The following is a 16,504-nucleotide window of genomic DNA, read 5'->3' on the forward strand; positions in this document are numbered from 1 at the left end:
TGGGAGTTATCTCCTTAGATATATTTGCATAAACAACAAAACATGCAAGCTGTTCATAACACTGTTTTTGTTCTTTTAAAACACATTCTCTTACCTACTACCCTCCACGGCAGAGGGCTTTTCTCCTCCATAGAGAAGGAGTGAAAGACCATCATCTGCAGCAGCAATCCTTGCCAAAATATCAGCTATATGTATTAGAGTTGTTTCAGGAGAATTTAGATGTACCTGCACATACATTTAAAAAACTCTGAAGATTAATGTTTTATAGTGACTTTTGTCTACATACCTTGTGTAACTAAAGGCAAATTAATGTAACAAGACTGAAGAATTCTTACATTATAATCCAGTTTATGTCAATGGAGCTCTGATTTATTTATTTTTAGCAATACAGTTGTAAATGATACTGCTGATTTGTATTTAGCTAAAAGTAGCTGTGAGAATTAACCTAAATGTTAACTGACAAACAAGAACAGAAGAATCCAAAAGTCCTTTCAAAATGAATTAACATTTATTTCAAATATAAAATAGAAACAGATGGGGTAACTTCCAAAATAGACTAGCATGCCAATTCCACATTCCTTCTCTTACTGAAACAAGGATGGAAACCTATGACTCTCCAGATGTCAATAGATTATAATTCTCAATATCCCTTACCAGTGCTCATGATGGAAGTTGGAATCCAACAACTGGAGGGTTATAGGTTAGCTGCCCTTGACTTACATGAAATGCAGCTTTCTTCATAATCTTCCCTGTCTCCGTTAGCCCAAGCTCCATTTTAAACTTTGGCTCTTGTAATTCATTACAGCATAGCCCAGTCAACAATATGTTTTATTTCACTGTGGTGTGCACAGCTGTATTGAAACTGATACAGACACAATGTCCCCAATGCAATTCTCACTATTTTGCAATGCCCATCTCCATTCACTCACTACTGCATGCCACAAGTTATATGCAAGACCACGTTGTGCCTGACAATTAAATGGATCACAGCCATTACATTTTTCTACATTAAGTTTTATTCATGTTTATTTGGAAGAAATACAACCAACCTCTGTTCCACTCAGTAAATAATGTATTGGCTGAAGAAGTGCTTCTATCACTGTATTAGTATATAGACATTCAGTTGCACATTCTTTTCTCTCACAAAGAATTCCGAGCACATCAGTAATAAGGCCTGCTGGAGAATAATTGCCTGACAAATAAAAAGAGACTTGTTTCAAAATAGTAAACAACAAGAGAGTGAGCAACACAACCAGATAAAGGAAAAGAAGCAAGTGATATTTCTTCCCTCTTGCCAAGCCCACCACTTCAAATACCCATCAGATGTGAAGTCATTCAATTGTCACTTTAAATATGATGTCATGGTGTCTACAGACATAGAAATGATTAAGAAATATAGAAGTGAACAAACCTTTATTCACAAGGAAGAAAATTAAAGAATAACAGAGCAAATATAAAGGGCAATGTTACCTGAATGAACTGTAAGAGTCTTTGGGCAATTTGGGGCGCAATAGATAAGACGAGTAAACATTACGACAAGGTCTGTCAAGGACATCAAATCTACAAAAATGAGAATGGGAAGAATAACTTCATGTTACTTGTAATTTAATTAGGAACAACAAATGAATACCTGAATACAAATTTAAGTTAAATTGCTGTAGCTTTTCTCCCATTTCCAACTGCTTCACAAACAGAAACCATTTAATTTAATTTATTACTGGTAGAGCTATTCCAGCAACGTCAAATAAACTGTTGGGTTCATGTTTTCCCTCCTGGAAAATAATGTAATCTAACATTTTTTGTAACAGCCACAGGCCAAGGACGACAGATGGAAGAATATTTAGATAATTGTGTAAGATGATAATGTGTACTTCTTCATAGCCATAAACCAACCTGCCTTGGAAAAACCATAAGTCAGCGCTGCATGAATAAGTAGAGGGAGCCCCAGGCGCTTGTCCTCACCCTCCTCTTCCAGTACAACAGCAGGAGGTGGAAAATAGACAATTCCGGGTTAAACGACCTAGAGTTTTGTTGCATCCCACCTAGGGAAACTGATTAATTTAAACTATGCCATGTTTGGAGAATCATAAACTGTGATTTGATGCTGTCTTACTGCAACTACCGGTAACTATAGTTTAAACTAACCAGAGTTTCCGTTCCATTGATATCAGTTCTCTTACTGAGCCATGAGAACTTCCCCAAAGTAAGCAAGGTATTCCAATGCAATACAATTCTGTCTTGAGTGCCTGTCATTGTCTCCAGCAAAGAACTCAAAAGCAGTATTCTAATTTCCCCATTTTTTCACAGGTACACGCAATAGATGTGTCCATGCAAATTTGTGAACTGGCACACTAGCAGATCTGGTAACTTCCCTTCACTCCCAAGGTTTGGACATAAAAATAAACACCAGTTAGTTGAAAACAGAAAACACATGCTTCCTTGATGGGTTGAAGGAAAGAGAATAGAAGCGCATGAACCAAAGGTTGTTTACACTGCGCTAAGCTACGGTTTAGCATTATGTCCAAATCGAGTCACTATGTTAGTTTTGATAAACATCTCAGCTTTCCCACTGTTACAGAAAACAAGAAAGTCTTGCATATGACAGCACTTGGGGGGTTATAAATAGGTTTTTAAAACTCCAGATAAAAATAGTAAGACAGGAATTTATGTGTGATCCTTCTATATAGAACAGCATATGATAATGGACCAGGCACTCCAATAACTGTCCTGCTTATGTAATTTACGCCACATAATTTACACCCTGTTGTACAATCTCTTTTGGATACCTGTAAGCCCTCTCCCACTAAAAACAGAACCAAAGCTGAAAAAGCATTAGAAAAATGGCACTAATAGAACACACTGTCATGTTTCTATGCTTCTATGTTCTTTAACACAAACTTACCTTTTCTGTTTTTCAGCTGAATAGGAAACAGTCTTCTGCCTTGTTTATATATCAACAATCTTCCTAAGAGGCTCAGGGAATGAACAAAATATATATACTGTAATTCTTTTCCAGTGTAAAAATTCTTCTGTTTATTACCTTGAAAGACAAGACAGTTCATGTCAATAAACCTGTGCTGTCTCTTGCTTTGTTCTTGTATACCGGAGTCCAAGCAATCACTGCTATCATGGGCAATAATGTATTTATAAAGAAAACTGCCAAGATCACAAAAAGCAACCACCAATAAAAATTGGATTTGCCATTCCTAGGTGGGAGGGAAGCCTCACACAGTTGAAATGTTATTTAGAAATTCTGAGATAGAACATATTCTGAACATTTGTCAAAAAAGCACTACTGAAACGCTGCTACCTATTTTATTACAATGCAAGCAAAAAAGAAGACTTTTCAAATACAGTAGCACCTCGGCTTACGTTACCCTCAGGTAACATAAACTTTGGGTTGCAAAAGTGGCAAACCTAGAAGTATTTTACTGGGTTTTGCCACGCATGCATGCGCAGAAGTGGTCCTCCAGTTGCAAAAACCTCAGGATCCAGCCAGACCTCCGGAACGGATCCCGTCCACAACCAGAGGTACCACTGTAAACATATATTATCCAGCATATGGAAAAACTACTTACCATTATGCAATGTGGAGAAAGAATTAAACTTGCCTGTTGTATCAACCACTGATTCACAAGTTTCCAGATAGGAAACACACTGCTCAACAGATGCAATAATCTGACGAATAAAAAGACAAGGTATTATCAAAATTCACAGGAAAAGCCTATTGCACAATTCCCTTTAGAACCATTAATGAAGATTCACTTCACTCACATCATTAGCAAATTTGCATTTGACCCTTTTCACATTAATTTTCAGTTGGCAGAAGTATATACAGGCAGTAATATAAATTATAAAGTCTCTGCAGAACATCATATTTAGAATGTGAAACTTAACTTCCTAAATGGCCATATTGATAAACAAAAATCAATTAGGGAATATGTTAAGATATGTCTTGGTTCAGCTGTAATTGATATGTACTTTGTTCCTTGTATTGATGAGAAATAATATTGACTGATGAAAAAACAGACTTACCAAAGATTTGTATTTTTTTTCAAGTAGCCTTAGCACCACTGTTCTGCTATAATACGCATGCTAAAATGACAAAACAGACATACATTACACTTAAAGCACTGAGTAAAAAATCAAAATGATTCAATTCTTTTTCAACTGATTACAAAATCAAAATTGCACAATAAGTTCTGAAGTTAGTCCATGTTAACATATATCAGGTTGGAGACAGGTGCGCAGAGAAACAAATAAGTGCTTCGTATTTACTGGAAAACATAGTTCGAATTGTCTGTAAACCTACAGCACTGTTTTAATTTCATTTTGACTACTGCCTGTTGACACCAAGGACAATTCTACCCATACTCTACAGCAGGGGTGGATGTTGCTGGATTTCAGTTCTCATTGGCCCCAGCCAGCATGGCCAATGGTCAGGGGTAGTGGAAGTTTCAGTCCAACATATGGAGAGCCCCCAGTTCACTATCCACGCTCTACAGCATGGGTAGGCAAACTAAGGCCCGGGGGCCGGATGCGGCCTAATCACCTTCTAAATCCAGCCCGCAGACGGTCTGGGAATCAGCATGTTTTTACATGAGTAGAATGTATCCTTTTATTTAAAATGCATTCTGGGTTATTTGTGGGGCATAGGAATTCGTTCTTTTCTCTCTCTTCAAAATACAGTCCAGCCCCCCACAAGGTCTGAGGGACAGTGGACCTGCCACCTGCTGAAAAAGTTTGCTTACCCCTGCTCTACAGCCTTCCAAAACAAGGGGACGTTCCACATGTGTAATAGATTAAGTCATCTATTTCTTAAGTGGAGTCTAGACATCATGCCTCCAGGATGCATTTCCATTGTATGGATCATGCAATTAATTTGCTTACGGTGGGATTGTGTTACATCTATCATGTGCTAGCAGAGTACTATAGTATTCCTACAGTGCGAGTTTTTTTGTTTGTTTTTTTAAATACAGATATCCTCCTCCTGCCATGTTCTTAACTTGGTTTGGTTTAGTTTGAAATGTTACTGTGGGGTGCATTCTATCCTGGTGAGCCCATACCATTCCCAATAAGCCAGATGTAGGAGAAACCTGCAACCTTCCATGCAATTCCTCAGAAATTGCAACTTATCTCATCTATTGCATTACACTGACACATTCAATATCAACCTCTTGAAGAAAAGGACTAAGAGGATTATTAGCTCAAGGCATTATCAACAAAGCAATAACCTTGGAGGACACAGAAGAAGCTGCAATCAGCAAAATACATACATTTGCTTACCATCCATTTTTTAAACCAAACAGCCTTGAGATCGACTAGAGCCAAGAAGTACACAGGATCCAAAGAAACAGGGTGGCTTGATTCACGCTTTGCTGTCAGAAGTGACAGGGTACTCTCCATTATTTCTTCCATGTACCTAAGTATGTTATAAAGAACAAGCTGTTAAATAAAATCCCAATGTTTGTACTGATGCCAATTGTATTTAGACTCTCCGTCATTCAAAAAAGGAATCTGAAAGGGGAAAGAAATCAGATGCATTTTAATATTTTCTACTTTACTGTGAATATGATTTTTTAAAGTCAAGAAATTGTATGTACTATTTTTTTTCTATACACCAAAAGAAAGTCACCTTCAAAAGGAGATTAAGAAAGTTACAATGAGCAATATTGTGAGTATGTTTACTGGGGTACTGTGAATACATTTTGGAGTTAAACTGCAATAATAATTTAGAGTATGCAGAACAGCATTCTTCATGCTTAAATATCGTGAAGACCAGATGAAAGGGAAAAGTGATTGAGATCCTAAATCACCAAACAGGAAACAGAAGTGTCACCTGTAGAATCCATATCAGGAAACAAGTAACTGGCATAAATTAAACAGCACAAAGAGAATAGTTGGTTTGGGGAGTTTTAAGTCAAGGAACTTTGTCCTCATAACACATTACTCAAGACACAGATTGACTTATGACAGCAAGCAATGGAACCAAGAAACTTCACTATCGAAAGACAGATGAGTAGCAGTAGTAATTTCATGTTTAATAAATCACTGATTTTAGTAATTTAGCACAAAGAAATTGCAACAGGCAAATGAAAACTAAGGAAACAATTGGATAATTGTGACATACTTTTCTGGATGACGAATCCAAAAAGATGGGACTTCCCTCTGGTACTCATTTAGCAGACGTATCTATGATTAAAAGAAAAACAGCTTGTTTGCTTTTTTAAAGACTGGATGGGAAAAATAACTAAATTTGAAAAAGAAATATGGGAAAACTGATTTGTACCTTTTTAAGTAAACGGATTATATCTGGGTTGCTTATATCAATACCTATTGATATGGTAGGGACATAACTATCTTCAGAAAGGAAGTACATCTCTAAATACTTTGCTGTAAAGAGATAAATAATTGCCAAATAATTTAAGAGGCAAATTTTAAAAATGGTTGCTAGCTACAGAAAGCAAGTAACATTTCTCCATTTGACTTAATGAACTTACCCAAACTTGTATACAGTTCCCTTGTCATATTTAGTGGAGAGGAAGAAAATGTCTTGGCATAGAATTTCAAAACTTTGTCCTGAAACATTAAAAACGAAAGCTAGTTCATAAAATCTAAACAGAATTTCAATGTTCTGTGTCTGCAGCAATGTTATACAGAATATCTGACTTGTTAATTTATTTCATTTCATTTTTTACCCACCATTCTTCGAAGGTGTTTAGAACTGTTGTCTTTCCACCTCACAACAACCCTATGAGGTAGTTTATGCTGAGAGACTATCAGTAGCCCAAAATTACCTAGTGAACTTCATGAATGCCTTGACGGAGAACACACCATGACTGTATCAACAGGATAGCTTATTGATATATTACTATTTTGGAAGGAAGGCTTGCTATAGTCTTGCAGGCTTTCTAATACAGTGTTTACATTCATTCAAAAAATGTGTAACACCACATAGCCCAAAGGCCAAATGAGACTCAGCAGTGCTCTCCATTTGGCCCGCAAGGCAGTTTCCCCCAAACCATGTCATATGTGGCAACAAGTGTGGGGCAGGTAAGGAAGTACTTAGAAAGGAACAATCAGGAGCTTAAACCAAGCTTGCAATTATTCTTTTAGAAGCAGCGACACTGGGATCACCCATCGGCACTGACAGTGAGCGTGCCTGAAGTTGCCACCTGATGTTGTAATATAGTATGAAGTGGCTGACAGGTTGACAGCTCTGTTCACCTGTCAAAATGGCTTGTGGGGAAGATTCAACCTACCAAACAGAAAAGCTTCCCGATCCCTGCGATACAACAGGGACAATTAAAACGCTGCATACATAATTTTATGCATGTCATTCAAGGAAGAAGTAGTAGTAGTTACAAGAAAGACACACTTGACCTGCTTCATTTAAAATCCCAATGGTCACTTTTCTACATGGAATTTCTAAGAGGTACGTAAAATCTTTGCATGTGCTTTGATTTTGCACACTATATAAATTATGATCAAGCGATACATTAGGAATGGTAAAAATAATTTCCTTACACTGAAACTGGAATCCGGATCTGAAAGTGCTGTTGCAAGATGTTTACGTAAAGTAGCCCAACTCTCACAGTTTAATATATCAGATGGAGGAGCAGAACACAATGTCTGCATAGCTTCCTGACGTACCTGCAACATCAAGGTAAGATGTGGGTTTAAAAAATCACAAAGAGTATGTGGCGTTTGCCCATTACGGGGGAATATATGACTGTGCAGGAGTGAGAAAAGGGTTAATTGGCTGACCATAGGCTGACCAATGAAAAGCCAGAGGAGGAGCTTAGGGGCTTTGAAACCCAGCATAGAAGGGGGGTTAGGCAGTTGGTGGAGAGTTGGTTGAAGCAGTTGGTTGGTGGTGGTTGGTGATTGTCAGGGATTGTGGACAAGTAGAGTAGTGAGAGTAGGGTTCAGACAGGGCTGAGATAGGGATGAACATGTACCAGTGTATCTAATACTTTAATCTTGTTGACATTTAAAATAAACACTTGTTTCTTTGTTCAACTCAAACCCTGACTATGACAGTGATTTACCAGGGGGGGATCCTGGTTGGTGGCAGCATAGCGCTGTGGTGGCACAGGGATCAATAGACTGTTAAAGGTCTGGAGACCCTGTGTGATTGCCACAGAGTATTATCATAATAAAACAGAAATCTTCAATGTGATGACGCATACACACACACACACACACACACAGAGAGAGAGAGAGAGAGAGAGAGAGAGAGAGGAGAGAGAGTAAGGTAAAGGTAAAGGACCCCTGGACGATTAAGCCCAGTCAAAGGTGACTATGGGGGTGCAGAGCTCATGTCTGCTTTCAGGTCGAGGGAGCCAGCGTGTGTCCACAGACAGCTTCAAGGTCATATGGCCAGCAGGACTAAACCATTTCTGGTGCAATGGGTGTGTGGGTGTGGGTGTCTGCCCTCTATATGTTGTCCACCTTTAGCTCTCCTGCACAATGCCTCCATACTTCTGCTTTCCTTAGAGTCTAGATCTCACCTTCCTCTTCCTAAGTCTCAAGCCCACACTTGTATAAAGGACTAATAACCAATCGTGCTCCTTCCAAATGAGACTATCCATGTTCACTCAAGCAACATGAGCTTAAGATGTGCTAGATTAAAAAGTACTGTTGAAGTGGGTGTGTCCATTTGCCTTTTAGACTCACCTCCTTAGGTTGTACCGGATCAAGCCTTTCTACCAGTAGTTGCAATTGTTCTTGATTCATGAATGTATAACTCTGTAACACATTGCAAAATGCTCATTAAGTAACTCATTAAATTAAAAAGATTAATAACTATAATAATTAGCTATTATTAGTGAAATAAAAATTATCTTTAAGGGATTCACATTATCTTAATGAAATATTAAGGGGGATATTGTTAATTATCAAATATAAGGAGAAAATGTTACCTTTCTATTTTTAATAACCTTTCTATTTTTAATTATACAACATGTGATACATGGTTTACCAACCATAACATTTTGTAGAAATAAAAGTAAGACATTTTGGAAAGACCTAAGCTTTATAGTGCTGCTCCCAGTAAAAAAAATATCACAGAATCATAGAACTGTAGTTAGAAGGGACCCTAGGATCATCTAGTCTAACCCCTGCAATGGAGGAATCATTGAGAAGGTTTAAGTACATAGTAAACATTTTGAATATTAATTAACTTTTATCTGGGAAGTACTGTAATTAGGCTTAGTACTTAAATTGTATGGGGTGCATGTACACCTTTGGTCCCCACCCTGCACTCAGCTCTAACCTGTGGCTCCTAGAAGCTGTCAGAATATGACAATGGGTCTCAAACCCTAAGTGAATTAGGCACTTCCGCCTACATGCAAAGACAGGCTCTGGTGTATTGAGCCCTAAGGCGGTTGTATGCCTCCTTCCAGCAACTCCAGCAGCCAAGCTGGTGTCAAATGTACAGCTCTGCTTTCCGTTGGGCCATATCAGCAAGGCCAAGAGGGGGGTGTTGTTATCTGGGCAGCCCAGGACCTCCATTACACACTGCCCAGGCTTGCACCTCATGGAGGTCACTTCAGTGCTGCTAACACAGCAGTTTGACTACACCCCTGGAGGAGCACTCCATTGTCTCTTGAGACACAGAGACGCCAACAACAAGAACTTAAACTGACTCCAATATTGTGGGTACCCCATGCACACAGTGGAGATGGGAAATCTTAACGCTGTGAGAATTCTATGCATGCTCTCAGATAAAGTATTCTAACTTTCAGTGGAGATAATACAACCCTATAAAAACCAATAGGTTTCCAGCCCTCGATCTAAATGGAATGGATTTTATCTATTGATTTTGCAGTAACAATTTAAAGAAAATATAGCCTCAAGTCTGGCAGTGTAAGAGAAAAGAATTTCTCATTGATTTCATCAGCAACAAACAAGACCAGGAACATCAAGATGAAATCGCAGAAACAAACTAGGGCTCTCCATTAACTCTAATGGGAATGTATTTAGATATGAAAGCTATTCTGGTGGCATAGCTTTGTGTCAGCAGGGAAGTAAGGCCCAGCCCAGGGGAGGATAGAATGGCAACTATGGCCAGCTAGTCACTCTTCCATTCCTTACCACATCCCTGCCTTCTCCTTACACCCTTGTTCTTACAACAGCATAAAAGATGGTGGCCCAGCAAGATTATTACATAGACTTGACCATACCTGATTAAATGAAGAATCACTATCAGAGCAATTATCTGTATAGTAGCTGCTGTGCTGTTCTGTTTTCACTTTCCTCTGAATTTCCTTATAGCGCATCTGATCTTCTTCAAACTTGTTAATTAAAGATTCAACTACAACCATCATAACATTCTTCAGAGAATGCATCATTTCTCTATACCTTCAGAGCAGAACAAATGTTATAAAAACAAACAGACTGAAGTTCACAAATCATATTGCACACAGGCTGAACTCCTAAGCACTAACATCAATGGGACTTAGTTGTGGGTAGGTAAGTACAGCCAATAGGAAGTGAGTGGTCTCTTTTTGTGGGGGCTTTGCACTGGTAGCATTACAGTCAGAACAGAAACTTTTAAGGGGAAGCAATGGTTGGGAAGTTACCTTCAGAGATGTCCAACCATACGAGAGGGAAACCATACAAATGTTAGTACGTATTCACTGAAGGACTTTTACACAATAAACTTGAAAGTGGAGACTGGAAAATTGAAAAGGTCACAGATTGCCATAGCAAACTAATTTACATTCAGATACAAAGCAACCAAGCCAGTACTGGGACCAAAGAGCAACAGGAACAGTAAAAAACAGTTTATGTATTGCTGAACCACAAATCTCGCTCTCTTCGCCCCCCCCCCCCTCATGGCTCCATGTTTCCGCGAGGAGCCCCTGTCAACAGATGTATCAATGATGCAATATAGGGCCTTATCCTTGGCAGTGCCCAGGTCATGTAACTCCCTCCCACTAGAGATTCAGTAGTCCATCCTCACAGTGAAAAGGGAAAGGGCACTGTGGATGCGGGTGGAGCTGTGGGTTAAACCACTGAGCCTAGGGCTTGCTGATCAGAAGGTCGGCGGTTCGAATCCCCACGATGGGGTGAGCTCCCGTTGCCCGGTCCCAGCTCATGCCAACCTAGCAGTTCGAAAGCATGCCAGTGCAAGTAGATAAATAGGTACCATTCCGACGCGAAGGTAAACGGCATTTCCGTGCGCTGCTCTGGTTCGCCAGAAGCAGCTTTGTCGTGCTGGCCACATGACCCGGAAGCTGTACGCCAGCTTCCTCGGCCAGTAACACGAGATGAGCGCCACAACCCCAGAGTTGGACACGACTGGACCTAATGGTCAGGGGTCCCTTTACCTTTACTGTGAAGTAAAGGGTATATGGGGTATTTATTTGTGCTTTTATACACTGCCTTCCTAATCACTCCCCTTTAGAGTCTTAAAAAAGAAACCCATGAAGATTGAGAATCCTAAATAACAGTATCTAGCCTTGGGTTTGTTTGTTTTTTTAATAAACAAAGGCTACCCTACAGAGATGAACACAGCCTGGCATTCATCTGTGCTCTCTAAAAGTTATTTCTTTGTGCGGTTGGCTCAAAACTGACATGCCATTCCTAAATGTAAATAAATGGCTTATTAAAAATACAGCAGTCCACACATCAATTTATAAAAGCAATTAAGCACTGATTAAGTAATGAAGTTTTTCACAATGACATTTCTAATTTCCTCTCACAGAACAAGGCCATCCACATATCATTGAAATTACTATTAAAATGTTCCTAAGATTGATCTCATCATTAGAGGTTCACTGAACTTTTTCTACAAGGGGTCCTCCTTACCCTTGGTACTTTCACATTCGTCTTGTAATCTCCCACTGTCTGAAGGTTATCTGGCTATATTTAAAGTGATCAACCCTTCCAATAATATTTTGTTTGGTAAAAACTCACAACTAACTGGGCTGGCAGAAACATTTCAGTAATTAGTATTTATTGAATGCATTTCTTTCCAGCCATAAATAATTATAATGGAGTTCTAATTTTGCTACTATTCACAGAAATTGTTGACAATCATATACCCTAATCCAATACCACCTATGAACACAAAAATATAAGTATACACACAGCAGTGTCATGCTCACACAGGCCTCCCCAATTAATGCCAAGGACAGATATGTCCTCACATCCAACAGTACCAATGTAATTACACCGAACAGTGAAAATCCCACTTAACCGAAATCTTTTTACTGGACCACCTGACGGGGTCCAGATTAGATTATAGTTTACATTCCCACCCCCTGAATCCCTTCTTAAGAGGTAGAAAAGATGCATAAACATTGTGTCCATACCTCTAGCTTGTTACAGTGAGGTATTCTGCAGCACAGTACTTTAAAGTAGCATTAAAAAAATGCAGAAGGAAAAAAAACTACTGCAACAAACACTAAAAAATAATACCAAAGAGTAATTCTTGGTGAAGGCTTGCAGATAATAAATTGGCTGTACTTAGTACACTGCTTCCTTCCAGAGACATTTTGTAAAATGTACTGTAAATGCAGTGAAACTTTGAACTTAGGGGGGGTGGGTTGCATTCTTTGGTAAAGTACTTACTGTAAAGAGCTTATTGTACAAATTCATCTGAATTAGTTTTAAGCAGGATATATCTTCTCAACATTTCTGGTTGAACTACACTCTACAATTTTGGCTACAATCCTATGCACATTTACATGGAAGACCCACTGAACTCAATTGGCTTACTCCTTGAGTACGCATGTGTTTGAGTACCATGCCATTATTCCATGGTACCTAGCACAGTTGTTTGAACAAAGTAGCAGACGCAGTCATTCAGAAAGAACAGGTGTCTTAGCATATGCATGAAATGTGAGGTGCACATTAATACCAAGTCTTCCCATGCTCATACTTATGGAATCAAAATCATACCACTGACACATGAGAGCGGTATAGGCAGACTCAGCATAATTCTGAGGTACATACAAGTACCAAAACTCCGCAGGGTGGAAAGCTAAGGAAGGGAGACACCAATTCAAAAAAAACAAAAACAAAATCCCGCACCTGAACTATTCCACAGCACAAACCAAGAAGATTAGAAGAATCTGCTGGATCAGGCCAGTGACCCATCTAGTCCACCATCCTGTTCTCATAGTGGCCAAGCAGAACTATTGAGATGCAGAGGAAAAACTAACATGGTTGGGAGGGAGTAGAATAGAGCTGCAGGAACACAAGGAGACACACACAACAGATCTATATTCCTGGTTCACACTGAAAAACTATAGATATCAACTGAAAAAATAATAAATGTAGCTGCAATTGGATACCAAGTGCGTCTACCCCACCCCACCCCCAAAAAAGATCCAAAAGGAGAGGAAAAAACAACAATCCAAAATTAGCCTAGTGAGGACTGGGCATGTTCAGTGGGCCTGGGATGCTGGCTAACATTCAAGGAGAGGAGAGGAAAACCAGGGGGTGAGGACAGGATAAAACGACTGGAAACCTGAACAGCAGTATTCTACACTGCAGTATTTTGTTGCAGGGCCACTTGTTTGAGTTTTCATGCCAGCATAAAATATAATTTTTGTGGCTTAAGCAAGGAAATATTACAAACAATGCCAAATCTGAAGTCAATCTTTCAGAAGAGTTACAATAATGAAGGGACACGATTTCAGAGAGACAGTGTCAGGAACCGATAAAATCAAGTATAAGCAGGAAAGTACATTTGAAAAAGTCATTCTTTTTGGACACTGTAAGTTTTTACATGCGTTTTGTACATGTACTTACTCTTTTGATTCTCGAGTCTTTTTAGTAACATGTTGTACCAGTGTATCATAGCCAGATCCTTCACCCTGATTTTGTGCAGAGGTACATTTCTCAGTTTCTTCTTCTATTACGGAGCCCAACATGCTACTTATATATTGCCGGAGATATTTCACAAATTCATAGCTGCAATAAACATGTAAAGTATAACTTATTTTGTGCTGTTGTATTTTCAATGTTACATAAACTGTATTTCATCAGGCTACGGCTAGAATTCTGTACAGCAGGAGTTGGTCTAGGAATCTGTGGTATTCCAGATGTTACTCCTATCATCTCTGACCACCAGGCATGCATGCTGGCTAGGGCTGATGAGACATCTGGTTGTTAAGATTCCACAGGTTCCCCACCTCTGCTGTAGGCGTCATAAAAGATTAGCAGATTTTTAACAGTAGATTTGCAGAGGTGAAAAGAAACTAGGTATTTAACTCACACTGAGCTTTAAAAGAATTTGTGATCTATCTGCCAACTGGGAAAAAAATTAAGTATTTCTCCATAAATACTTAGTGCACATAATGCTATGACTGCAAAATTATCAAACACACATAAAAAAGGAAAATGTAAAGATATATCTAATGTTTCAAAAACCATAGTTCACAAATGTTTTCAGCTATTATGCATAATGCCACAAAGAAGCCTGCTACATTTGTACAGATGCCTCAGTATTTTTTCATTCCAAAGTATCTTACAATTCACCACTTGCCCACAGACCTGGGTCAAGCAATAATTCTTTCCACATGAGTAGCTTGGTAGAAACACCCTGTGAATGACAGACAAACATTTAACTAAGTTGGAATTTGCTTCTTAAAGACATCTGCAGGATTGCAACATCTCAATTTCCAAAATCGACTGACTTGAACGTTATATGTATGAGTTCCCACAATGTTCTATCAACACACAATCAAAAACATTGCTTACTGCCAGTAATCAGCTGCAAAACTGCAGCAGCAAGTTTCCCCACATGGATCAGCAGTCACTATTCAATTCCTTCAATGATGACACAAAAATAAACTTTCAAAAAAATTACTTGTGAAAATTTTCATCTGTTTCCTCCAGATGCAGAAGAATCTCTTCTGCACACTCTACTGATGGTGCTCCTGTGATTTTTTCTTTGACACTTTGCAGTAACTGTCTGAGCATAGACTGCAAAAGAGCTTCATCTTCACTAGAAAAATGAGACATCTAAAGAAATAAACATAAACATCACATTTCCGTAATACTCAGTAATACACAACTCACTCTAAGCTTTTACAGATTTTAGACTGAAACGAGGCCCAATAAGTTCTTAGTAGAAATATAAAAGATACAGAAGTCTAATTCTAATTTTATTTGATTATTAGCTGTTGTTGCCATATTACCTGCATTACCTGGGCCCAAATTCCTGTTTTTTCTTTCCTTTACTGGCTTTCTCTCAGGCAACAGTGACACAGGCAATATAGTTTAAAAGGAGTGCTATTTTATTTGTCTTTATTAGCATGAATGGGCCTACAGATATGGCTTTGGGCTGACAAGGGGTGATCAAGGTCATAAAAATAAAGTGTTAGGTATTCTTGGCATCCTTAAATATTCCTCCATCCTTAGAAATGTGAAATCCATCCAAGTTCTGGGGAGTAAGAACAAGAGGCACTAGAAAATTGATTTTGGGCAGAGGTAAAGACACCTTAATACAGTAACTTGTGAGGAACGTAGGCTTGTATCCAACTAAATGTTACTCAAAGTAAACCCATCAAAATGAAGTTAGCTAAGTTATTCATGTCCATACATTGCAAAGGGGCCACTGAGTTTTATTAGCATTAGAAAAACACCTTGATCTAATGTAGTACTGAAGGCAACTCAGTTAATACTTGAAACTTTCATGGCAAAGGACTTCAGTGGGACTAAATGAATGCCTTATGTATTTTTACATCAAAAACAATGGCCATACATATAGAATCATGACTACACCCAAACAAAAGTGAATTCAGAGAAGTGCCTAGGGAGCAATCTATAGGAAGAGCCACCAGAATGTGCAGGGTTAAGATCTAGATCAGGGATCCCCAAACTAAGGCTCGGGGGCCGGATGCGGCCCAATTGCCTTCCCAATCCAGCCCGCGGACAGTCCGGGAGTCAGCTTGTTTTTACATGAGTAGAATGTGTCCTTTTATTTAAAATGCATCTCTGGGTTATTTGTGGGGCTTGCCTGGTGTTTTTACATGAGTAGAATGTGTGTTTTTATTTAAAATGCATCTCTGGGTTATTTGTGGGCATAGGAATTCATTCATATTTTTTTTCAAAATATAGTCTGGCCCCCCACAAGGTCTGACCGGCCCCCTGCTGAAAAAGTTTGCTGACCCCTGATCTAGATCTCTGGCTGAGAGTTGCCAGCTGGGGTGGGCTACAATGGCTTAACTCCTTCAATACTTGGCAGAGTGGGAGATGTTCCTGGAAGATCTCACCTGATGGTCTTGGCTCAGCTGGGATGGGGGAGATATGCAAAAGGGTGTTTTAAAGGTTTGTTTTCCCTCTGCCAGGCTTGGGCCAGCTCAGCCAGAAGTAGCCCCATTAGGCTCTGGTGTATGGTTCTTTACATCAGTTTAACTTGGCAACACTTTACACTTCTTGTGTATACAATTGCTCCCCTAATGCCACATTCCTCTGCACTTCGAACTCAGGAATAAATCCTCCTGAACTCCGTAAAGATACTTCAAAAGTGAACATATGCAGA

The 16,504-nt window shown here is 39.1% G+C and overlaps 1 protein-coding gene across 4 annotated transcripts in view; it reads right to left on the bottom strand.

Moving 5' to 3' along the window:
- The window catches only part of TBC1D32 (TBC1 domain family member 32), a 66,225-nt gene that overhangs the window by 49,052 nt on the left and 669 nt on the right, over window positions 1-16,504 (bottom strand). For 3 of the 4 annotated variants that reach the window (XR_004426226.1, XM_033143705.1, XM_033143704.1), the window contains exons 2-16: window positions 14,828-14,982; window positions 13,768-13,929; window positions 10,188-10,365; window positions 8,680-8,751; window positions 7,528-7,653; window positions 6,501-6,579; window positions 6,290-6,393; window positions 6,131-6,192; window positions 5,287-5,422; window positions 4,036-4,095; window positions 3,579-3,678; window positions 2,903-3,040; window positions 1,471-1,560; window positions 1,050-1,192; window positions 95-225 (exon numbers count right to left, since the gene is read on the bottom strand). Coding sequence is in view for 3 of the 4 variants with exons in the window: in XM_033143705.1 (XP_032999596.1) it covers window positions 95-225; window positions 1,050-1,192; window positions 1,471-1,560; window positions 2,903-3,040; window positions 3,579-3,678; window positions 4,036-4,095; window positions 5,287-5,422; window positions 6,131-6,192; window positions 6,290-6,393; window positions 6,501-6,579; window positions 7,528-7,653; window positions 8,680-8,751; window positions 10,188-10,365; window positions 13,768-13,929; window positions 14,828-14,982 (1,736 nt within the window). In the remaining variant the exon portion in view is untranslated. Of the gene's footprint in view, window positions 1-94; window positions 226-1,049; window positions 1,193-1,470; window positions 1,561-2,902; window positions 3,041-3,578; window positions 3,679-4,035; window positions 4,096-5,286; window positions 5,423-6,130; window positions 6,193-6,289; window positions 6,394-6,500; window positions 6,580-7,527; window positions 7,654-8,679; window positions 8,752-10,187; window positions 10,366-13,767; window positions 13,930-13,958; window positions 14,040-14,827; window positions 14,983-16,504 lie in introns of those variants that run through there. The other variant, XM_033143706.1, reaches the window with a different exon arrangement.

The sequence above is a fragment of the Lacerta agilis genome, chromosome 3 (genome assembly GCF_009819535.1).
Source record: "Lacerta agilis isolate rLacAgi1 chromosome 3, rLacAgi1.pri, whole genome shotgun sequence".
In the NCBI taxonomy this organism is placed as follows: domain Eukaryota; kingdom Metazoa; phylum Chordata; class Lepidosauria; order Squamata; family Lacertidae; genus Lacerta; species Lacerta agilis.